The sequence below is a fragment of the Capsicum annuum genome, chromosome 6 (assembly GCF_002878395.1).
Source record: "Capsicum annuum cultivar UCD-10X-F1 chromosome 6, UCD10Xv1.1, whole genome shotgun sequence".
Taxonomy (NCBI): domain Eukaryota; kingdom Viridiplantae; phylum Streptophyta; class Magnoliopsida; order Solanales; family Solanaceae; genus Capsicum; species Capsicum annuum.
In genome coordinates this window covers 224,023,547-224,044,269 of record NC_061116.1, presented here as the reverse complement: position 1 = coordinate 224,044,269, position 20,723 = coordinate 224,023,547, and the positions used below count along the sequence as shown (strand labels likewise).

The window sequence follows — 20,723 nt, the reverse complement described above, 5'->3', positions numbered from 1 at the left end:
TTTTTTTTTTGGTATCATCTTCTTCTTGTTGTTCACTTATCTCTAAAATAAAAAATTTCTATCATTGAATCACTTCTTCCAACTTTTTTGCTTTTTAAATGTTTTCTCTCACTTCTTAAACTCAATTTTTAGTGAGAAAAAAAAAAGATAATATTTCACCTTCACTTCTTCATTTCTCCACCAAAACAATATCCACCAATAATTTTAGATGAAAAAATAATAAAATTTGAATTTTAAAGAACCAATAATGGGTAATTAAAGAACCAATCAAAAGAAGCCATTAATTAAATTTTATTGTATACAAAAAAATACCATTTACTTCTGATGCAATTTGAAGTTATAAAATGTTATGTTTAAAGATTTATGGATGAGAAAGATGGTGGAGACATTAGACATGAGAGGGATTACAATGGAGAAGGTGATAGTTTTTTTTTAATTCCTTCCACGTGTTTTTTTTTTTTCAATTGGTTGTGTTTTTTATGTTTAATTTTTTCAATTGATTATGGCTTCTCAATCTTCTAGTGGAGAGTGTATTACACATGTTATGCCATGTCAGCGTTATGTCAGCAATTGTGCTTAATTGACACGGTTTGTGAATGACAAAAGAGTCCAATAGTATATGTATTCAAGCACTCATATATATATATTCATCCGTAGATTAATGATCATATCTATATCTATAATATATTAACAGTGAAAAAGTACTTGTAAAATGATTTGAACTTTTTGTCCTTCATTAAAACTCTCCTCTTTAGATAATATCGTCTTTTCACCTTTTTACTTAAATTATTAATATATTAAATATTAATTATAATAAATATATTCAAAATTAAATGAAAAAGTTTTCTTATTATAGTTAAATAAGAAAAAAACATCAAAACTTTCCGAACTTGTCGTCAAAATTTACTTTAGACCCTAAACTAATAGGGCAATTATTTACCCCCCTTAACAACTTTAAAGTGAATTAAATTCACCCCCTACGGCTGACGTAACCAAAAAAAAAAAGTAAAGCGAGTGATTTTTTTTTTAAAAAGGGCTCACTTTATTATTATTATTATTATTATTATTATTATTATTATTATTATTATTATTATATATCATTTTATATATATATATATACATATATAAAATTTAACAAAAAAAAACGAGAAACCCAACATCATCTTCTTCATAACACCCCCCTTCCCTCACCCCTACCTCTAGCCCCACCTCCAGTGGCGGACCCAAAATTTAAAGATTGTGGGTGCTTTTTTTTTTTAAACATAATTTGCTAATGATGCATAGTATAAATATATAACTATTTAAATGCAACTAAAATAAAAGTACAACTAATACTACCATTGCCAAAAAGGGCTTCCAGTAATAAGTTTCATACAAAAAAGACTTCAGGTCATAAGTCTGAATTCAGAAAAAAGACTTCTAATCATAATTGTGCTCGATGATTTTTCATATTTTGAAAACAAAGAATAATAGCATCATTACTTACAGTTGCAATTATCTTACGCTCTACATTGCAAACTAAACAACCATTTAAAAATTCATCACCTATGCTGTTGCGAAGTTCATTTTTGATGTAGTTCATAGAAGAGAAAGCTCGTTCCACAGAGACAGTAGCAATGGAGAAAAAAATAGAAGATTGACAATAGAAGATTGGAGAAAAAAAACTTTTATAAGTATGAGCTAGTTTTCTTTATCAAAGATCATAATTATCACTGAAAAGAGATGCAAAACATGATTGACATGTAATGTTTCTTTTTCAGTTACTTTATTGTCTCTTGTTTTTATGGTTAGTTGCATCCTAATAGTAAAAACGTTAAAGAAATAATTTAATTGGTTAACCTTAGGTGAATTGTTGACTTGCTGGAAGGGGATAACAAGTGCATGGAATCCTAAACAAGTTTGGTATCATCATATGGACGTTCACAAGAACAACAAAATCAAATAGGCAGTCACGTTTTTGCATGGTCGAGCTAACTCAAATATTTTTTGTAGCAATTATAATGGATAAGAAATAAATAAATAAATATCATATAAAATTCAAACTCAAAATCATTTTTTAAATTTCAAATTTTTAACTCTAAAAATAATTAAAGTACCTGAAATTAGTGAATGAAGATTATGAAAATCTGATGCGGGAAAAATAAGAGAAACACGAAACAACTCCAAAACAGTCCACTAATCTTAAGGATTTGAGGACTAAGATGGAGACCACTCTCGGATTCGCTACAACCACACAATAACAAAATAAAGAGGTGTGTTTTCAACACCAAAACAGCCACAATACACAATGAACAAGATGAACACAATGATTACAAAATTCAGATTCAACAAAGACATAAAACAGTCCACTACAAATCTGAAATATAAATATAGATAGATAGACCAAATGAGGCAATAATATTAACAACCTAAGAATTGTTACACTCTTGGACCTTTCATACTACACACAAAACTAACATATCTCCTACGTAGGAATAAGAGGGACCTTGATATCTCAATGGTCCCAACGTTTCCAAGCATGAATCCAACACGAGAGATTCCACCCTCAAGTTGAAAATCCTAGTTAAATGGATTTCGTCTATGGGAGCCTTTCTCATAAGAGAGAAATGTTTCTAAGTGTGATACAACATCAATATTCAGCCAAGTCTAATGAATGAAACCCTAAAAGGTTGTATTTATAGTGTATTACAAGAATAGTGTGAAATGTCCAAAATGACCCCTTAGTCAAAGTCTTCAAGTGGGATCCCTTGGAGTGCATTGTATGGACTGATTTTGGAGCCTATTTAGGCCTTCCTTTGCACTTCACGTGTACACTTCAAGTCTTGGGTCAATTCACTCTCGCACTCACCCACCTTCGTGGTCGTACCCGTATCAAAATCGAAAGTAAAATTGAAAGAATAAAAGAAGAAAATGAAATTTGGTGCTTAAGTTTTGGAAGAATAAGGTTTTTGGTGGAGAAGGCCAAAGGTTTTCAGGTTGTGTTTGAGTAATTAAATTAATAAGTTAAAAAAGTAATTAGTTTGGGTCTTGTGCGTATTTGAGTAATTAAATTAATAAGTAAAAAAAATAATTAAAATAATTAAATTACTTTGGGTTTTGTGTTTGTTTACTAAATTAATGAGTAAAAAAATATATAAAAATAAATTAATAAGAAAAAGTCAAACCTTTTGGCAGTGCGTGTGTACAGGTGTGTGTGTACTATTTACAGCTTGTGCATTAAATGTAACTAAAGTTACAAAATATTTTATAAGGGATTTGATCCTAGGATACAAGACACGCAAGTTCGGCCTAAAGCCAGAGCACCCAACAATATTTTTGTTTTCTGGGTACTTTTTTACATATTATACCATTTTTCACTGTTTCTTATATAATTATATCTATTCTACGACGAGTGTACTGGGTGCCGGAACACCCTACAAAAGCACGTGAGCTCGCCCCTGCCCACCCCAAACACCCCGTTTCTTCATCTTCTTGGCATTACGTGGGGCGTGTGTACTTCACACTCCGTAGTAAGAGTGGTATAAATTTTTTATAGTGGTAAAAAATTCACTTTAAAGTTATTAAGGAGGTATATAATTGTCCGATTAGTTTAGGGTCTAAAGTAAGTTTTGGCGACAAGTTCGAGGGTTTTGATGTCTTTTCTCTAGTTAAATTGCTAAACTTATCTATGTACTGTGCACTTAAACACACACAAAAGTTTTTAAAAACTTTGAATCGGAAGTGTCTAATATAAATATTTTATCATGTTCAAGTGCTCAAATGGAACAAATCGTAATTCAAATGTCTAAATAAAATTTACTGTCAGAAACAGAAGTATGTACTTCATATTGTAGTTTTAACATAAGTTATGTACAGATAATGAAAACTTGAATCAGCTTCCAAATTGGTTATATACACACAAATTGACATGTTTCTTTAGCACATTTATATAATCAAGTGAACTAATAAACAGTAAGCCTTTGATTTGGCTATACATTAATGTATGATATGCTTAAACAGTTGGATAAGAGCATCCATGGCAATCCCACATAGTCCTTTAGCATCAATTGTTATTTCGTTTGTACTTCGGGTACACAAAATTTGTATATTATAACACCAATTTCAACTTAAGTTCAAGTATAAACAAGAACACAATGAAGTATATCAAATACCCTCCACACAAGATTAAAATGACCATTTCAAGAGGTGTATTTTATTTTGCAGAAATTAAGATGAAACGGAAAATAGCCAAGTCGTCCGAATTCACGGATTTTCCTTAAGGAAATAATCCCCCTCACTGTACCCGAGGTTGTGGAATTTTTTCTCCCAAGATAAAATGGCTAACAGACCAACAATAGAGGTACCTCAAACAGTTGGAATATCTTCGAACTCACAGAACGTTTTGAGTGATCACACAAAATATTTTTGAGACAAGAAGAGAGTTTTTAATCTAAAAATTTTGTACTAAACCTGTGGAAGAAACCAAGTTTATATAGCCACAACATGCCTCTTCTGAAAAGAGGCAATAGTTCACTCCAAAGTTTACACCTTTGTTGTAAGTTCATGTCTGTTCATCAAAGATTGCATCTTTTCCTGAACAGTCATCTCATTTCATGAATCATTGTGTCACTTCATTGAAGGATTATATCCTTCTGAAGCATCATTTCAAACCATTGCAACCTTCTGTAGCCTCAGTTCAGAACAATGTATCATTTCTGAAGCACTAGTTTGAAAACAATGCATCAGTCCACTTGAAACAGTGCAACTGTTACTGCATGTATATATAAATGGAGGTCCGAAACTGCAAAAAATTTTACTGCATTTTTCCTTGGCATTCTTTGGAATTCAAATAAAGTTTGTCCAAAAAGATAGATCTCATCGATCGATCATTTGCCAAATCCAAATCCGAAGCCGAAGCTGAGCCGAGCGAGCGAAGACGACGACGGTGTGAGGAATCTATCATTTATTGCCTTACTTGCCATGTGGAGTAAGTGTTCTTGATTATAAAAATTTTCAAGTTCTCTTCTTCCACCAATGTGGGAGAAAGAGTAAACTTTCTAATTTGGGAGTACACTTTCCATTTTAGTGTCTCCTTCCCCTCCACCATTTTATTCTCCATTTTTTCATTCATACTTCTTTCATATACTATGAACCCAACAATACCCACATAAATGGGGAATGACTATTATTCGTAAAAATTTTATGGACAAGTATGTGATCATCAAGCAAAGACTGATTGCATCTGGATAAATGGGTTTCCCTTTGAACTTTTCATAGTGAACATGCATTGGATGCACTCGGTCAATCGATAGACTTGATATCTTTGAACCTTCGATATTTAATGTACACCTAGACAATACATGTTACACAACCAACCTTTTAACATTTATGGTTCTCATGGTTTTGTTCTTTTCAGCCATGAACACGTTCCGATTTCATGAGAGCTTAGAAAATAGGCCTTTACTAACATTCTCTTTGAAGTGGCTTCCACTTCACCTTCGCATAGGTTATTTTTAAACATTCAATCCTGTAGATTAAACTATTTGGTCAAATCTGCCAAATTTAGATAATCATTAAAAGACTTTTCACCTTAAGTCTTATCCTAGTTTACTAAACATTGTCTACATCATGAGAATGGGTTGGGTAATTGACAGTGTTGAACATGTCAGATACAACTTTGTTTGATCTCCTTGAACCTAGCTCTTGGGATCTCCAGTCTGCTAGGTAGAGTTACTGTCATGCTGACTCATCCTAGGCCTTAAATCCATTCTCTTGGATGTTCATTCCACTCCTTCTCTAAATAGGCCTTTTGTAAGTGGATCCGACATATTATCCTTTAACTTTACATAGTCAATAGTGATAATTCCACTAGAAAGAAGTTCTCAAATGGTATTATGTCTCCGACGTATGTGACGAGATTTACCGTTGTACATCATGCTCCCTGCCCTACCTATTGCCGCTTGGCTATCACAGTGTATACATACTCGTGTCACTGGCATGGGCCAATACGGAATATCTTCCAAGAAATTTTAGAGTCATTCTTCTTCTTCACCGGCTTTATCTAATGCGATAAATTCATATTACATTGTAGAGCGAGCGATACAAGTCTGTTTGGATAATTTCCAAGAAACTGCTCCTCTACCGATAGTAAATACATATCCACTTGTGAATTTTACTTCGTTCGATCTGGTGATCCAATTTGCATCACTATATTCTTCAAGTACCGCAGGATATTTATTATAATGCAAAGCATAGTTTTGAGTGTATTTAAGATACCCCAAAACTCTTTTCATTGCCACCCAATGAGTTTTGTTGGGAATACTCGTGTACCAACTCAATCTACTAATTGCACGTGCTATGTCTGGTCATGTACAATTCATTATATACATTAGACATCCCAATACTATTGCGTACTCCAATTGTGAGTCACTTTCACGTTCATTCTTTCGAAGTGCAAAGTTCACATCCAATGGAGTCTTGGCAATACTGAATTCCATATCCTTGAACATGTCAAGTACTTTTTCGATATAATGAGACTGAGACAATGCTAATCCTTGTGGAGTTCGATGGATTCTTATACCTAAGATCACATCTACAACTCCAAGGTCTTTCATATCAAACTTTCTCTCGAGCATTCGTTTGGTTGCATTTATGTCACAAATATCTCTGTTGATGATCAACATATCATCCACATATAAACAAACAATGACTTGATGATTTGGTGTATCTTTAATATATACACATTTGTCACATTCATTTATCTTGAATCCATTTGCCAACATGGTTTGGTCAAACTTTCCATGTCATTGCTTAGGTGCTTGTTTTAGTCCATAAAGTGACTTAACAAGTTTACACACCTTATTTTCTTTTCCTGGAACCACAAAACCCTCAGGTTGTTCTATGTATATTTCTTCCTCCAAATCTCCATCTAGGAATACGGCGTTCACATCCATTTGATGGATTTGAATATCATATACCGCCACCAAGGCAATTAACATTCGAATTGAGGTTATTCTTGTTAATGGCGAGTATATATCAAAGTAATCAAGGTCTTCCTTCTGTTTGAAGCCTTTTACTACAAGTCTTCCCTTGTATTTGTCAATAGTACCATCCACCTTCATTTTCCTTTTGAAGATCCATTTAGAACCTAACGGTTTATTTTTGAGAGGAAGGTCAACCAATTCTCATGTATGGTTTTTTAAGATTGAATCTATCTCACTGTTGACTGTCTCTTTTCAAAAGGATGAGTCTGACAACGACATCGCTTTTTTAAATGTTGAGGCTCATTTTCTAAGAGAAATGTTACAAAATCCGATCCAAACAAAGTTGACGTTCTTTGACGTGTACTACGTATTGGATTTTCTTCATTATGTACATTCTAACTTGGTTCATCTCAAGGTCATTTAGATCCTCCACTAGACTGTTCATGTCTACTTTTATACGGGTAAATATTTTTAAAGAATTCAACATTGTCTGATTCAATTACCGTATTTTCATTAATATCCGAATGTTCGGATTTATGAACCAAAAATTGGAATGCTTTACTACTTTTAGAATATCCTATGAACACACAATCCACCGTTTTAGGTCCTATCTTAACCCTTTTAGGTATAGGAACTTGAACCTTCTCTAGAAACCCCCACACTTTGAAATATTTCAAGTTGGGTTTTCTTATTTTCCATTTTTCGTAAGGAATTGATTGTGTCTTACTTATGGAGAGCTCTGTTGAGTATACAATTGGCCGTAAGGATAGCCTCTCCCCATAAGTTTTATGGTAAACCAGAACTTATAAGTAAGGCATTCATCATTTCCTTCAAATTTTGATTTTTCCTTTCCGCAATTCCATTAGACTGAGGTGAATATGGGGCCGTAGTTTGATGGATTATTCCATTCTCTACACATATTTGCGCAAAAGGAGATTCATATTCTCCGCCCCTATCACTTCTTATCATTTTAATCTTTTTGTCTAACTGATTTTCAACTTCAGTTTTATATTGCCTAAACGCATCTATTGCTTCATCCTTACTATTTAGAAAGTAGACATAACAATATCTAGTGCAATCGTCAATAAAAGTTATGAAATACTTTTTACCACCACGTGATGATGTTGACTTCATATCACAAATGTCAGTGTGTATTAAGTCTAAGGGATTGGAATTCCTTTCAACACACTTATAAGGATGTTTTGCATACTTCGATTCCACACATGTTTGACACTTTGATTTATTGCACTCAAAGTTTGACAAAACTTCTAAGTTAATCAGTTTTCGTAATGTTTTGTAATTAACATGGCCTAAACGTTCATGCCATAAATCATAAGACTCAAGCAAATAAGAAGAATTCGAATTTTTATTTATTTCAACAGTCATTACATTCATCTTATAAAGGCCTTCGGTAAGATAGCCTTTTCCTACATACATTTCTCCTTTGCTAATTACAATTTTTTCAGAAATGGTTACACATTTGAATTCGTTCTTATCTAGGAGTAAAACAGAAATTAAGTTCCTGCGTAACTCTGAAAGATATAACACATTGTTCAGTGTCAAGACCTTGCCGGAAGTCATCTTTAAGCAAATTTTTCCTGTTTCCTCCACCTTAGCAGTAGCAGAGTTAGCCACGTAGATCATTTTTTCTGCTTGAGTCGGAGCAAATGATGAAAACAACTCCTTGTTGGCACATACATGGAGGGTGGCACCATAATCCATCCATCATTCGCGAGAATTTCCCGTCAAGTTGCATTCTGAGAACATAGCACACAGATCATCGCATTCTTTATTGGATTCAATCATATTTGCTTAATCCTTCTTCTTGCCTTTCTTTGGGGCATGACAATCTATGGACTTGTGGCCAATCTTTCCATAGTTGAAGCATTTTTCCTTGAACTTTTTCTTGGGTTGATTGCTTCCCTGTTCAGCTTTCTTTCTTTTCTTAGAATTGTTTTGGTCTTCTTCTACAATATGTGCTCCATTAATTGTAGAATTCCCCTTTGACCTTTTTTCGGCAGCTTTATTATCCTCTTCAATACAAAGTCGGACAATAAGATCTTCAACAATCATCTCCTTGCGTTTATGCTTTAAGTAGTTTTTGAAGTCTTTCCACAAAGGTGGTAGCTTCTCAACTATCGCTGCTACTTGAAAAGCATCATTCACAATTAAACCCACAAAACAGTTTATGTGAGTATTAAGAACATTTTTAATTTGTTCAACTAAGATATTTTTCAAAGATATACCTTCTGCTAGGAGATCATGTATGATGACTTACAACTCCTGCACTTGAGAGACAACAGATTTGCTATCTATCATTTTGAAGTTCAGGAACCGTGCAATAAGGAATTTCTTAATTCCCGCATCCTCTGTCTTATATTTTCGTTCAAATTCCCCACACAGTTCCTTTGATGTCTTGGTTCCACTATAAACATTGTAGAGGTCGTCTTGGAGACCACTCAGAATATAATTCCTACAAAGGAAGTCCAAATGTTTCCAAGTTTCTACAATAACGAAACGGTCTTTGTCCGAGGTTCCCTAGGGTACCTCAGGAGCGTCTTCGCTAGTGAACCGTTGCAGACATAAAGTGGTGAGGTAAAAGAACATCTTTTACTGCCACCTCTTGAAGTCAATGCCCGAAAATTTTTTGGGCTTCTCCGCCGATACCATTGTTGGCGGAGCATTTGTGCGACTTGATGTGACAATATTAGTTGCCCCCATAGATGTTGTCGCATCCATCATTTGACTTTCAGTTGCCATTTTCCTATCACCACAAGACAAAAAATACTTAGTATTTTCAGAATACTACTTATAAAAATTTAAAAAAAAAATCCTTTTTTTCTAGTTAACAATGAAGTTTTTATGACTTCCAATTGTCAACCGAATGATCTTTAACTTGTAACGAAGTTTTTATGACTTCAAATCACTAGTTAAGTTCAGGAGGAGTAGAAAGTTAAAACTTTAATCTTCAAAAACAAGCAATACAGATTCTGTAATAATATTTATTTTCTTAAGATTGTTATTTCGTTTGTACTTCGGGTACACAAAATATGTATATTACAACACCAACTTCAACTTAAGTTCAAGTATAAACAAGAACACAATGAAGTATATCAAATACCCTCAACACAAGATCAAAATGACCTTTCCAAGAGGTGTATTTTATTTTGCAGAAATTAAGATGAAACAGAAAATAGCCAAGTCGTCCGAATTCACGGATTTTCCTTACGGAAATAATCACCCTCACTGTACCCGAGGTTGTGGAATTTTTCCTCCCAAGATAAAATGGCTAACAGACCAACAGTAGCGGTACCTCAAACGGTTGAAATATCTTTGAACTCACAGAACATTTTGAGTGATCACACAGAATATTTTTGAGACAAGAAGAGAGGATTTAATCTGAAAATTTCGTACTAAACCTGTGGAAGAAACCAAGTTTATATAGCCATAACATGCCTCTTCTGAAAAGAGGTAATGGTTCACTCCAAGGTTACACCTTTGCTGTAAGTTCATATCTGTTCATCAAAGATTGCATCTTTTCCTGAACAGTCATCTCATTTCATGAATCAGTGTGTCACTTCATTGAAGGATTACATTCTTCTGAAGCATCATTTCGAACCATTGCAACCTTCTGTAGCCTCAGTTCAGAACAATGTATCATTTCTGAAGCACTAGTTCAAAAACAATGCATCAATTCATTTGAAACAGTGCAACTGTTACTGCAAGTATATATAAATGGAGGTCCGAAACTGCAAAAAAAATTTTACTATATTTCAAATCTCATCAGGCCGAAGCCGAGCAACGACAATGGTGCAAGGCATCTATTATTTCTTGCCTAACTTGTCATATGGAGTAAGTATTCTTGATTATAAACACTTTTAAGTTCTCTTCTTCCACCAATGTAAGAGAAAGAGTAAACTTTCTAATTTGGGAGTACACTTTCCATTTTAGTGTCTCCTTCCCCTCCACCATTTTATTCTCCATTTTTACATTCACACTTCTTTCATATACTATGATACCAACATCAATGTCCCTTTCCATCCTTATGTATCCATTTTCACCCCAACTAGCACCCCATGAATTCGTGATCAACCAGTATTTAGTCCCGTCTACAGCTTTTCCATATCCAATTGCTGTAACGCCATGATCTAATTCAGTTCCACACGAGCCTGTATAAACTCCACTCTGAGTAGATTGGAACGAGAAGTCACTAGCATCGATGGACACTGAAACAGGCTGATTTGCCACAGCGTTGAGTAGTGCTTTCTCGTTGTTCATAGGTACCTTTCCGTAGCCTTTGATATCAGCTGCAGAGGAAGATTCCTTTTTCGTGTTGCAACTTCCATCAGCAGCTTTGTATGGATGTCTTTTTTCTGTTGTTATGCTTTTGTTTTTCACTATGAATTCAAACGCGTCTTCCATGTAACCACCTTCACATCCTTGATCTTCACTCGTTCTATCACAGTCCACCAGTTCTTGTTCTGATAGAAAGATCGACTTTCCTGTCGAGAGTTTGGTGATCCCCTCTGCTGCTGCTATCGCAGAAAATGCCCAACAACTCCCTATCTATTTCTAAAAGAAATGTTAAAGAGTAGAACGCGAAAACCATTAGTAAGCCCTTCAAGAAGAGTTTAAGCTCATCATGGCTGCACTAAAGCAATTTGGTGCAAACATATTTATCATGTCTGAGTTCAGAGTGCAAAACGACAATCTGGTGTACTAAAATCCTGCTATGCATAGGTTCATGGAAGAGTCAGGCCACAAGAGTCTATTGTACGCAAACTTATCATGTATTCTTACAAAAGGCTGTTTCTACAATCCTGCTAGCTACGTCAACGCTCCCTCAAAATGAACTCCTCTAATAAAATTTGACTTTTCTATTACTTGTACTCTTTGAGCACCTAACACTAAGTTCATACTAGCTCTTTGAGCAAAAGTTCAAAGACTTTAATGAGACAAAAAAATAGTATAGTGAACTTTGGTGATGGAAGAGATAAAGTTTATTGACTCGTGTGATATTAGAGGTGAATATAAGCTTGTTGAAATTTGGAGCCTTACCTGTGAGAATTGTTGAAGCTTCTTGCTTCTTGTTCTTTAAGATCCTTGTGGCTGAGTGAAAACACGCGCATTTCAGATTCAAAATTGTACTCACTCTTCATTCAGTCTTTTTACTTTTAACTTTTCTTTGATTCAGTCATATGACAGTTTCGGAGCCTGTTTTACAATTAAATGTTTTGTGTACACATACATTTGAGTTGGGATGATATCCCAAATAGCTTAATGAATTTCCAAGATTGCTTAATATGGTTTTAAGGTTGCTAGTGATATAAGAATGTGGTTAATCATATAGAGAAATTAAATTGATCCTTCTGTATTTTCTTCGGTGTAATAATATGGGGTGGATGATCCCATCAAAATCAAAATGTTTAATCATATAAAGAAATTGATCCAACAAAAGTGAACTCACTTCTTTGTTAGGATACTTGAACACGAATATGTACAGAATACGTCCCAAGTGGCGTAGCCACCTTTGTCCAAACGTGCTGAAAATTAGACTGTGTTTTTACTTCTTTATATTTGACTTGCGTTAGTGAAAATCTTGATTCCGATTAAGACTAAGACGTGCTTAGCTGACGTGAATTTGGGGTCATATATGTTTGTACTAAGTACCCAAAAAGTAACTTGAGAGGTGTGTATGCAGAGGCGAATTGAATACCAGTAGGATCCTCCAAAAATGCATAGCTTTTAGAGGATCCGACACTCGCTCAACAATATTTTTGAAGAGTCCAAGCTGCATAGATGACATCGTCTACTGAATTGTAGTGCTAACACAAGAAGTTAAAGAGGGCAGCTAGCCACATTACAATAGAAACTTCTGATACCAATGGAAACAAGAAAGAAACATATAGTGAGAAGAAGCCTTAACAAATTGTGTTTTTTTCTGAATCCCCAATAATTCAATTTTTATTGACTTGACTATATGAATAGAATTCATCTACTATTTATATTTCTTGAAAAGAAAAAACAAGAAGCAGACTATACAAAGTGAATTAACAATAGACTAGTGTCAACTGTGGCGCTTGCTAATCAAACAAATCAGATGCCCAACTGAGGTCTGCTGCAATAAAATCATCAGTATCGAATAATCCCTCCATTGGGAAGCACTCGTCATTATTTATGAATAACGGGGCTGTTGGCTCAGTAAAAGTAATACGTACTGCCTCTTCAAGATTCTGCACTTGCTCCTCACAACATGTTGACCACTGATCAGACACAAATGCGGCCGCATCAATATTTCCTTCATTAAGTACCATAGAACTACTTCCCATCTGCTGAGCAAGTTGATAATCATATCCACATTCATCAATGCGGATAGGCAACTGGGGCTGTGTTACAATATCGTTCAGCAGATCAGCTAGTGTTGATGAAAAATCAGCCCCTCTATAACAATCAACATTATATTCTTGAAAATTTGTTGCCCCTTCTTCTGAATAACTTGTAACATCGTCATTATGATACTGAGCAAAAGGCACCGTCTCTTCAATATGGTTCTCTTGGTGGATGACGTTCACTTGTTCACTATTTTGATCTTGTTGCAACTCATGAAACGCATAATGTTCAGATGATGTGAATGGATAGACCGGATAGGAATCGTGGGAAGCTGAAGGTACCATCTCATCAACGGTCTGCACCTGCTTGATCAATTGTTCACAATTTTGATCTTGTTGCAACTCTTGAAAGGCATTATTGTGCTTATAAGATGATGTGAATGGATAAACTGGAGACGAATCCTGGAAATTCGCTGTCCCTTGCTCGATATAACTTGCAACAAAAGGTGCCATCATGTCTTTAATATTCTGCACCTGATTGACCAACTGCGCACTATTTTGATCTTGCTGCAACTCATGAAACACATTATTGTGTTCAGATGGTGTATAATCACCTAATTCCTTATGATCACGAGCATGCACATTAATCTTATCCTTAACACAACACAAAACAACGTCCTCGTAGTGAATTAAACGCCGTCGCCTTAACGCCTTTAGGATCTTCTCATCAAGACTATATTCTCTCATAGTCCAAACAACATCATCAGCTTGATAACCTTTGTACTGATACCTATAATTTTTCTTCGATCCAACTAACTTTGGTCCATCATAAACTGATTTTTCGCCGTCGAGCCCCTTCCACGATCCTCCTCCAATCACCGTCCGGATAAACCTTGTGCCATCCGATTTGTTCTTCTTCAACTTAGTAAAGAAGCATCTTACGTTTTTATTAGTATATTCATCCCCTAGCGAATTGCTTTCGAATATCTCCCATGGCTTCTTATTCCCATAAAGATCCTGAAGTCGAATATTATCACACGAGTAACTCTTGCATGAAACGAATTTGAGTAGATAACGAATAAGCTCTTCATCCGTAGGGTGAAACCTAATTCCCAATGCCATAACTGGATTTGTTGAATTGCTGCTTATTTCACTCATCTTCATAAGTTTTTTTGTCGAAGAAAAGAAAATATTGTGTGTGTATATATGTTAACTTGTTGAGGGTCCAATGCTACTTATATATAAGTAGGGTTGTAGTAGTAGTTAGTTAAAGGGCGGAAAGTAACTAAAAAATGGAAATAATTATTCAACCAGAATTGGGAAGTTAGTTAACGGGCAGGAAGTGACTAAACAATGGGGGAAATTCTTAATATTCCACGTGTGAGTTCTAAAAGTAGTAATTAGTAAATAAATACCCTTATAATTTTGACTATTTGTATTTGCAACATTATTTATCTATAATCTATATTTATATTTATATCTATAATCTATAATATATTAAAAGTGAAAAAGTGACTTGAATTTTTTGCCCTTTATTAAAAGTCTCCGCCTTAAATAAAATTATTTTTTCACCTTTTTTACTTAAATTATTAAAATATTAAATATTAACTATAATAAATATATTCAAAAATAAATGAAAAAGGTTTTTTCTTATTATAGTTAAATTCCCAAACCTATGGTAATTATTATTTGTGGTATTTTTTCCCCTTAAACTCTCCAATTTGTACAAAAAAAATAGGCTCCTAGCAAATTCTATTATAGTTAAATTTTTACATTTTTGGTAAATAGTTTCCTTCATCGTATGATCATATAAGACTCCTTATAAGATTTGTAATCCATGAGATTTTTAGGAGTCTTTATTATTTCATTTTAGTAGAAGATACATCACAAAAACATCTGCTCTTTTTTGTCTCACTTTGCTCCGTTAGTAATCAGTTTTCCTCATCAATAATTCATTTTTGTTGGTTTTATAAAGTTATTAGATATTCTTATCTTCTCCAAACAGTTTATGAACAAGTATATATGATTCATTATTAATTTTTTTATATTCTTGAGCAGGTAAAGGAAGATTTATGTGTAGTGTGTGATTGAGGCTTTTGTGCCGATTAACAAAGAATTTGAAGGTATGTGTACACGACTCACGAAACACTAATTTTTCTTGGAGAAGAAGTCGAAAAACGCCAGCAACAAAAAGAAGAGAATATAAAGCTTTCAGATTGTTCAAGCCTATGCAGCTTGACTCCCTCATTCTAATTGTTGTTTGAATTTTCATACAAACACAATATACATCCATCAACGATGGCAACTCCAACGGTCAACGATAGCAGCTTCGAAGAGGACCAGTTTCATGTTGTGTCAAAGATATTATTAGGACTTCACGCCTTCTTGACAACGGACCTTGAATTATAAAGGTTTCAATCTCTTTTCGTTTACTCTACTCACAATTATAAAGGTTTCGGATATCGCTTAGTGTTGTAAATTGTGGTAAGTGAATGATTGAAATATTTCTTCCTAAATTTTTGTGAGTAGCAACATTGTAAGTCAGTTTGATGTTCTCTAAGTAATCGCTAAAAGAAAATGTCATTGGGACGTTCATAGTTTTTCTCATATGAAATTGAATAGGATAAACAATATAACATATAGCATGTCATTATTAATTTGGAGATAGACATAGTTGTGCCTTTTAATTGTGAATAGAAAAGTTGATTTATTGGCTTGGTACATAGGCAATTTCTTAAATTGATTGAGATATTTCAATTATTGACAATTCAAAATATTTAAAAGATAAAATTACGGTCAAAAGTAAATTTATTTGAATTTTGAAATTTGAAAACGGAGAGAGTATTTCTAATATTATCCCTATTTATTACTTCTTAGCGGCGACTATGACTGCATCTTGCACAATCACTTATAGTGATGTTCATCCTAAAAGGTTAAGTTTTATGTTGTTATTTTTTTCAATTACTAATGCCTCTCTCTTCTCTTGATCATGTTGCAATGAAATTATAAACCTTAAGTTAAATTAAATAAATTGATAGATGTGATTGAGATAGCATACAAAGATATTAGAGAAGATACAATAATATAATATATTGACGAAATAGGTTGGCAACTCTTTAAATTTGTCGATAAATTTTATTTAAACATTCGAATTATGATTTGTTTCAATCAAGCTCCTGGACACTTAATAAAGTGTTCATATTACTACTTTTTAATGTGTTTTAACTTAAATATTTAAGTGACATGTGAAGACAAGTAAAAAAAAAAAAAATTAAATTCAAAATATCTAATAGGAATACTTTAAGTAAATTCTTTTCATAAAATATTATTTTATATTATATTTTAATATTAATTTGTTGTTCTCGATCTAACGACATATGAATTGCTTCATATATCATTTCAAAAAAGTATAGTATCAAAATAATTTTATAAAATTAAACACATTAAAACGGGTACATGCGCAAGGCACGTACCCTAAGCTAGTAAGTAACAAATGTATTATTCTGACAAATGTATGATAAGCATACATGTTATCATATAACATCGAAAGAGGTGTTCATTGTAATATACTCTCCCTCTCTTATTTTATATGACACATTTTTTTTAGTTCATAAAAAAAAAAAATTATCTTATTATAATTATAAATAATTTAATTATAAATTTTTTCTTTTATCCTTAATGAAATGATTTACAATCACATAAATATCTAACTATATTTTAGATTATAAATTTCAAAATTTTTCCTTTTTTCTTTAAGTATCACGCCAAATCAAACGTGTCATATGAAATGGGACAGAAGAAGTGAAACCTAAGTTGTCTAGGTAATGCCCTTTAACTATTTTTAGTGTAAACAATCATATAATAGCATACTGAAGACGATCCACATCAACTGTAAAGCATATGTTGCCCAAATAACAACACTATGATTCAATACACATAATTGTTCTGGCAGGCTAACACTAGGTACGCCCTACTTAGGCTCACCATGAGGGTCTCGCTCGCATGTCATATGTGTTATATATGGACTCGAGTCAGCAAAATAAGTGGTTGATATTCCAGCCGACTCCAAATGCAAATGATTTCACTAGGGTAAGTATGCCACAATCTTCAGGCTAATTATAATGGTGTGGTCTCATCCTGTGTACGGAATCGCGTCGCATGTATGTATCAAGTAAAATCTATGAATATCCTTCCTAAGGGGTAAGTTTTATCACAAGCAAATTACGATAAAAACCATTTATCTATTTAAGAAGAATCTCTATAGAACACTTAATTTCCTTGAACTTGATATTTAGTTATTTATACGCTAGTTCTTATTTTATTTTATGTCTGTATTAAGTTCTCACATATACAAGTGTGACTGTTCATTTGTGTCATTTATAACAAGTGACATATATACTCGCTGCGTTTTATTTTAGTTGGTCTTCTTTCTAAAAATATTTGTTTCAATTTAGTTGTCCCTTTGATGAAATCAAGGGGATTTTATTATGTTCTTCCAATATTACCCTCAACATTAAATAACTAAACAAAGTGTATTTACTCAAATTCATATTTTCAATGCATAATTAATAGGGTTATTTTAGTAAAATAAGTCTCTATTAAATAATTTCTTAAGGGGTGTATCAAGTCAATAAAGGTCAATTAAAACGAAACGGAGGGATTACCATACGACTCCTAAGAATTTCAAGTAGAGACACATATAGTCATACGAAATATCATGAAAACTCGACTCACAAAGAATAATGTGAGTACTTGTGAATCTTCATCAATAGCCCATAGGTTCATCTTAAGACAAAAATGGAGTTGAAACTTGAACTATTTAGATGTCAATTGTAGCAGCAACTTAATGTTAAATCTTTTGAATCAATAGTAACTCTAACTAGGAACATCATGTTCTCTTCTTGGAATGAAGCTTCATCCCTACAGGAAAATCAATTTATTAGTTAGGCACTCCATTTTTTGTTTGTGTACTCTTTCTTATTTCGTTGTTTCTTCGTTTGCATACGGATCTAACTTCGTAGAAAATGCCTAACATAAGAGATAATGATTAGGTCAAATTAATTAAGAAAAAAAAAATATTTATATAGGATCAAATATTTATATCGAATAAACAAAATATGTTTTAGATATGCTTTAGTAATTGAATCATGATTGACAATATGTTATTTTACCTCAACATATTAACAATTTACCTAGTGAAATCCCACAAATGAGGTTTGGGGAAGTTAGAGTGTACGTAACCTTACCACTATTTTGAGGAGGTGGAGAGTTGTTTACGAAACTCTCGGCTCAAGTGTAGCAAACCTCAACATAAAACCTAACCATTAATTAATCCTTCATTAGTTCGGTATAAACACTTGACACTAAATTCGACTGAAAAAATTTCCATAGTTAAGAACACAGATTCATCAATTGGGGATATGTATTTGAATTACACATGTCGACTTGATCCAATTGAGGACATGAGTTCACATATTAGGAAATCTTAAGTTCACATTATAGGACCATATAGTTGAATTGTTCACAATTGACTGCATTTGGACATCTTCAAATCTCTTTCTTCTGCTAATAAACACACACTTAATCAATATAACATTCTCCAATGATTACTTCATTTTCTTTTAACTTAATGCTTTAGTTTATCATATTCATGGACATCCTTAACTTATATGCTTTGGTCTAACATATTTACAAATCCTCATACTGGTAATATAACATCCCACTTTACTTTACTACGAAGACTTCAAGAATATACTAGTTTTTTGCATTAGGATTCACACTTGTACATGTCCGTTTCAATACTATGGCAGTCGAGAACTATGTTTAGTACACAAAGTAGACAAGGAGAATTAACTCTAATGTCATTTGCTAAACCTGTATTCGGTTGGCAAATTGCTTCAACTGCAGAACAGAATACTGATGTGACTAGTCGACTTTCTTGAAAAGAGTTCAGCTAGTTCCAGGATAACAATATCATAAACATCATCTAAAGAACAAATGGATAAAAGGGGCTTTGCCCATATTTCACTTGATCTGAAGAATCGTAACAAGTGAATTATAAACGCGAATAAGGAATCTGAGAACAATTTGATTTACATAAGTTAAAACACCTCATACTAGTAAACTGATCTCACTGTTATTCTAGTTATAATCTCTAGCTAGCAACCTGTGCGAGTTAATGAGAAAGAATTCCTAACCTAAATTGGGGACTGTTAACAGAATTGTCCCAGTTGAATTATCATCACACTAATATCATCAAGTGAACCTCGCAAAACAGAGAGGTCAATGAGCTTTCTACATGCTGACAAGGGCTGCTGCATACTGTTGCCAGTGCACAAAGGCCGAGCAATATCTACTGCTTCCTGGTTGCTAACTGTATCCCATAAACCATCAGATGCTAGGACTAAGAATTCCAATTCAGGATTAAGTCCAAGAATCCTTGTCTCGGGTTCTGCTGTTACCCATTGTTTAAGGTACTGATCCCCAATACCTCTTGATACAGCGAGAGATCCCTGAATTCTCCAAACACCATGACAACAATCTACATAGCCACCCTACAGAGCACAAAGCACATGAAGATCAGCCGCTATGCAAATTTAAACAAGTAGGGTAGCACAAACCTAAGCATAATTTCATCGTCAAAGTTGCTTACCGATGCCTCAACTCTATCCTTCTCATCTTCCCTTGAAGGCCTATGATCAGAGGTCAATGCCTCAGCTAGCCCTCCTCTGCTCACAACAGCGCGACAATCACCAGCATTAGATACAACTAGATTGCCTTTTTGGATCAATGCTGTCACACAGCATGTACCACCCCGAACTTCTTGGTTGAGAAATTCAGAATCTGTTTTAAGGTAACCGTTTTTCACTGCTGCCTCAATTTTGTCATCTGCTGTCTTCCCTAATTCAGTCATAATGTTCTTATTCAAATTCTCAGCTGCCTCAATTTTGTCATCTGTTGTCTTCTCTAATTCAGTCATAATGTTCTTATTCAAATTCTCAGCTGCATACTCTGCAGCTTTTATTCCTCCATGACCATCAAATATACCAAAAACACCCTGTTACAAAGTAAACCCTTTGTCAGTTTTTGCTGCTTTAAACAATCAACATGCTGGCTGCGTACGCACCAGCCTCCTCAGATACGGATTACACTAGATATGTGTTGTCATACATGTAAATAATCCATCCTCTAAGACAAACTTGGTATTTAATACATTTTCAGTGAAGTCTTATTTGTATGAAGAGCAAAATTTGGAGAAGCATTAGCTAATTTTCAAAGACTAAACACAAAAAAAATAGTTCGACAGTTCCCTTCCATCTACATACTCTAATGGTCCAGAGAATTTGCTACAGTTAGAAAATTTTACATTTCCTGCTCTCTTTATCAAAGCCAAAATTAAACTCTCTTCATTCACTTTTACTTGTCACATTTC

At 33.8% G+C, this 20,723-nt stretch overlaps 3 protein-coding genes across 3 annotated transcripts in view; all 3 read right to left on the bottom strand.

The window, feature by feature from the left end:
- Positions 1–3,975: 3,975 nt before the first annotated feature.
- LOC107873805 (senescence-specific cysteine protease SAG39-like) lies at positions 3,976–12,121 on the bottom strand. The gene is made up of 5 exons (XM_047414611.1): positions 12,021–12,121; positions 11,635–11,689; positions 10,986–11,528; positions 7,095–7,104; positions 3,976–4,034 (listed from the first exon to the last, which is right to left on the bottom strand). The coding sequence occupies exons 1-5, from the start codon at positions 12,119–12,121 to the stop codon at positions 3,976–3,978; spliced, it is 768 nt and encodes a 255-aa protein (XP_047270567.1).
- A 924-nt stretch (positions 12,122–13,045) lies between these two features.
- Positions 13,046–14,449, bottom strand: LOC107873806 (NAC domain-containing protein 101-like). Its single transcript, XM_016720744.1, has one exon. It carries the CDS (start codon positions 14,447–14,449, stop codon positions 13,046–13,048), a length of 1,404 nt encoding a protein of 467 aa, XP_016576230.1.
- A 4,840-nt stretch (positions 14,450–19,289) lies between these two features.
- The window catches only part of LOC107875464 (probable protein phosphatase 2C 2), a 5,261-nt gene continuing 3,827 nt past the window's right edge, over positions 19,290–20,723 (bottom strand). The window contains exons 2-3 of the mRNA XM_016722195.2: positions 19,944–20,348; positions 19,290–19,845 (exon numbers count right to left, since the gene is read on the bottom strand). Coding sequence (XP_016577681.1) covers positions 19,504–19,845; positions 19,944–20,348 — 747 coding nt within the window. The 3' untranslated portion in view covers positions 19,290–19,503. The remainder of the gene's footprint in view (positions 19,846–19,943; positions 20,349–20,723) is intronic.